Source organism: Octopus bimaculoides, chromosome 24 (genome assembly GCF_001194135.2).
Source record: "Octopus bimaculoides isolate UCB-OBI-ISO-001 chromosome 24, ASM119413v2, whole genome shotgun sequence".
Lineage (NCBI taxonomy): Eukaryota > Metazoa > Mollusca > Cephalopoda > Octopoda > Octopodidae > Octopus > Octopus bimaculoides.
In genome coordinates this window covers 25,133,292-25,136,831 of record NC_069004.1, presented here as the reverse complement: position 1 = coordinate 25,136,831, position 3,540 = coordinate 25,133,292, and the positions used below count along the sequence as shown (strand labels likewise).

The window sequence follows — 3,540 nt, the reverse complement described above, 5'->3', positions numbered from 1 at the left end:
TATATATATATATATATATATATATATATACACACACATTTTGTCACTCACTTGTTTTGTTTCAGTCATTAGACTACAGTCATGCTGGGGCACCGCCTTGAAGAATATCTTGTCGAATAAATCGACCCTAGGACTCATATTTCATAAGCTTAGTTATTATCTTATCGGCATTAAGTTACAGGGACGTAAACACACCAACTCTTGGTTTCAAGAAGTGATGGGAAAAAGACTCGAAGAAAACGCACATATTGAAATATATATATACATGCACAATGAGCTTCTTTCAGTTTCCGTCTACCAAATTTATTCACAAGGATTTGGCCGGCCCAAGGCTATAGTAGAAGACACACGCCCAATGTGTCACGCAGTGGGACTGAACCCGGAACTATATGACTAGCATACAGCCACGCCTGCACTTATATACATACATAAATACATACATATAAATATATCTGTATATATATGTGTGTGTGTGTGTGTGTGTGTGTGTGTGTTCGACTAAAACCTTCAAGGTGGTGCTCCAGCGATGACCATACGCTAATAACTGAAACAAGTAAATATTGAAGGTCTTGAGTCCATAACATTGTTAAAATGATTTATTTCACCTCACTTGAAGTTTCCAAAACGATAATAATGACAACACATACAATTATAACAATAAAGAAATTCGAAGAAAGTGTTTTAACACAAAGTGCAAAAATATAAAGCGAGGAATGAGCTGTACAAATCTAACGAATTGCGTTGTGCAGGAAAAGAAGTCGACCTTTGGACATTATGTATTATTCTTCAAGATAGATAACTCGACACAGAATCCGCCTAGTGTGGAGAGCTTGGGTTAAAAATTATTTGAGCAATGAAAAAAAGACTAAACGTTAATGACAAAAATTTATTATTCAGTATGACGCCTAAAGGCGGTGCTCCAGCATGGCCGCAGTCAAATGACTGAAACAAGTAAAAGAGTAAAAGAGTAAAGCTTACCTCAACTTTTATATCGTAAATATATTGGTTTTCTAGTTCGAAGTCGAGATGGCCAGCAACATAGACTGTACCGTTCACGGAATCATCCATCATGAACTTATCTTTCAGACCGCCCGAAGAGTTCTGCATATACAAATAAAACAAGTTATTTATGAGTAAAATAATAACATAAGCCCTCACCTAATTTGTTTCTTGATCATTGTATTTAATTAAAAACCTACTGTGCTTATTTTTGATGTTGATAGCCATCTATTTTTGTATTTGCAAGAGCAGTTTCGAGTGATTTAGTTTCAATGAAGAGAACAACTTATTGAGTAAATATACGAGTTCATATTTGTAGGTATGTCAGTCTTCCTGTAAAAGTAAATTCTACGCAGTCTTCAGCACCTTCGAATAAGGAGCAAACCGACTGTGTTTCATTGTTATTTGAACAATTCACAAAGATTCCTTCACATTTCTCCTTACAAACTACAATTGTCATCGGAAACTTTACGTCGTCGCTAAATACATTAGAAATTGTCGTTAAAATTATTTCGAGTAACATGTTTAAAAAATGCCACGTTTTTTAATGTAGTCGGATGTGCACAATGCCAGAAGAAAACGTGCGGCTCATCCGACATAGTTTGAATACCCCATAAACAATTACAAAGAGAAGTATAAACGCTTTCAGCCGACGTGACTACATTCTCTTAAACAGCAAGAAAATATGTAACCAACCCAGTTAAGACACGCACTCGAACCTGATTTCACTTCTGTTCCTACATTCTCTACAGTTTATTTATTCTTTCATGCATAGTTTCTTTGCGATAGTAACAGTGTAAAGGATGAACAAGTCTTTAAAATCAAAATTCAATTGTTTACAGTTTAACGGTTTTTATCAAAATTAATATTTTCAATGCATAAATGTATTCCCTCGAAATATTTAAATTAAACTGATTTATGCATATTCAAGCGCTAAATTCGCAGAAAAGGTATCGTAGGCAAACAGCCTTGCGGTATTAAATTATGTGATCGTATATTCTGAGTTCGAATACCCGTTGGAACTGGCATGTTATCCTTTCATTTTTCACGGGATCGATAAAATAACGATTCAGCTAAAACCTATATCGATGTAATCAATTTTGATGTATTTCAAAAAATATTCAGTTAATGGATATTTCAAAAGGAAACCAGGCTCGGGTTGCCCGCTCATGATCGGAAACGAGTAACATTCAGTACTGGTAACCGGAGACTTTCAGTTATAACGTATTTAACAATACTCTACATTTCTATTGAGTTCTAGAGAATCAACAGAGAATTATATATACATATATAAATTTAATGGCGGGGAAAGTGAAGTCAAGTTAATGTTAGGAGCACCATTTATTCATTTTTTTATTCTTTAATTCTTTTATTTGTTTCAGTCATTTGACTGAGGCCATGCTGGAGCATCGCCTTTAGTCGAACAAATCGAACACCTGACTTATTTTTTGTAAGCCTTGTAATTCTATCTGTCGCCTTGTTTAAGTTGGTGAATGCTGCTATAATCCTTACCTTCAGTTCATCTTTGGTGTAACAAGGAGTGTGTGTGTCTGTGTGTGTGTGTGTGTGTGTGTGTGTGTGTGCGTGCGTGCGTGCGTGCGTGCGCGTGTGTGTGAGAGAGAAAGAGAGTGAGAAAGAGAGATAGAGTGAGTGACGGTGTGTGTCGTGAGGATTGATGTCTTTTAAGGCACACACATATATAGAAAATGTGACGTCATCGTATAAAATGTTTACGATAGTTGATTTATGGAAAGAATATAATGCTAAATTTTTGAAATGCAAATATGTGAATGCAAATTAAGTTTGATTTGTAACCGAAATAGTACTGAATCTTTTGATACCCCATACGTCAAAATCTGTGACTCGGTTTTGGAATGCATAAGGAATATATATAGGCCAGACTTCTTTCAAACTGAAATTTTTTATCTCACATTACAATAGAGATGTAATACCGAAATAATGTAAGAGAGAAGAGATTGCTCTGGGCTTGCATTAGGCAAGAAGTTGGAAATTTTTTTGGCCCATGACACTGCATGGACCTTGGCTTTTGTATTTGATGACTGTTGCTTTAAGTATTTTATTTCGATTTTATGTATATATATATGTATGTATGTATGAGCCAATAAGGGAAACCTATACATGTCTTAATCCGACAATTCTACCTATTATGTAGTATGAATGAGAAACTGTAACTAAAGAGTAAGATTATTAACCCCAACATTTTACGCGTTTTAATAGCAATCAATTTTTTCTCTTTTTTGCTTAATTAAAATGGTTGCCTTTTCCTCGTAGCTTTTCATGCCAGCTCTAAAGGTGAAGTGGGTTAACTTGGACGGTGTTGAATAGTGAAAATGTTTGGTGATTGTATGTGGTGGTTACTTTCGATGGTTTCTTCTCAGTAATGTCTTCGAAGTTGTCAAATAAAATAGTGAATGCGCAAACAGTTTGTTCATTTATATAAATCGAGTTCTTTTGTTTATTTTTTAGAAGAGGAGAACACTCTTTCTTTTTCTTTTCTTTTTTTTGTCGTTGAGGTTCCAG

General features: G+C 34.9%; 1 protein-coding gene across 3 annotated transcripts in view; it reads right to left on the bottom strand.

Moving 5' to 3' along the window:
* LOC106879830 (cadherin-related family member 1) overlaps nucleotides 1–3,540 on the bottom strand; it is a 56,319-nt gene that overhangs the window by 18,812 nt on the left and 33,967 nt on the right. For all 3 annotated transcript variants that reach the window (XM_052976452.1, XM_052976453.1, XM_052976454.1), the window contains one exon: nucleotides 979–1,101. In XM_052976452.1, coding sequence (XP_052832412.1) covers nucleotides 979–1,101 — 123 coding nt within the window. The remainder of the gene's footprint in view (nucleotides 1–978; nucleotides 1,102–3,540) is intronic.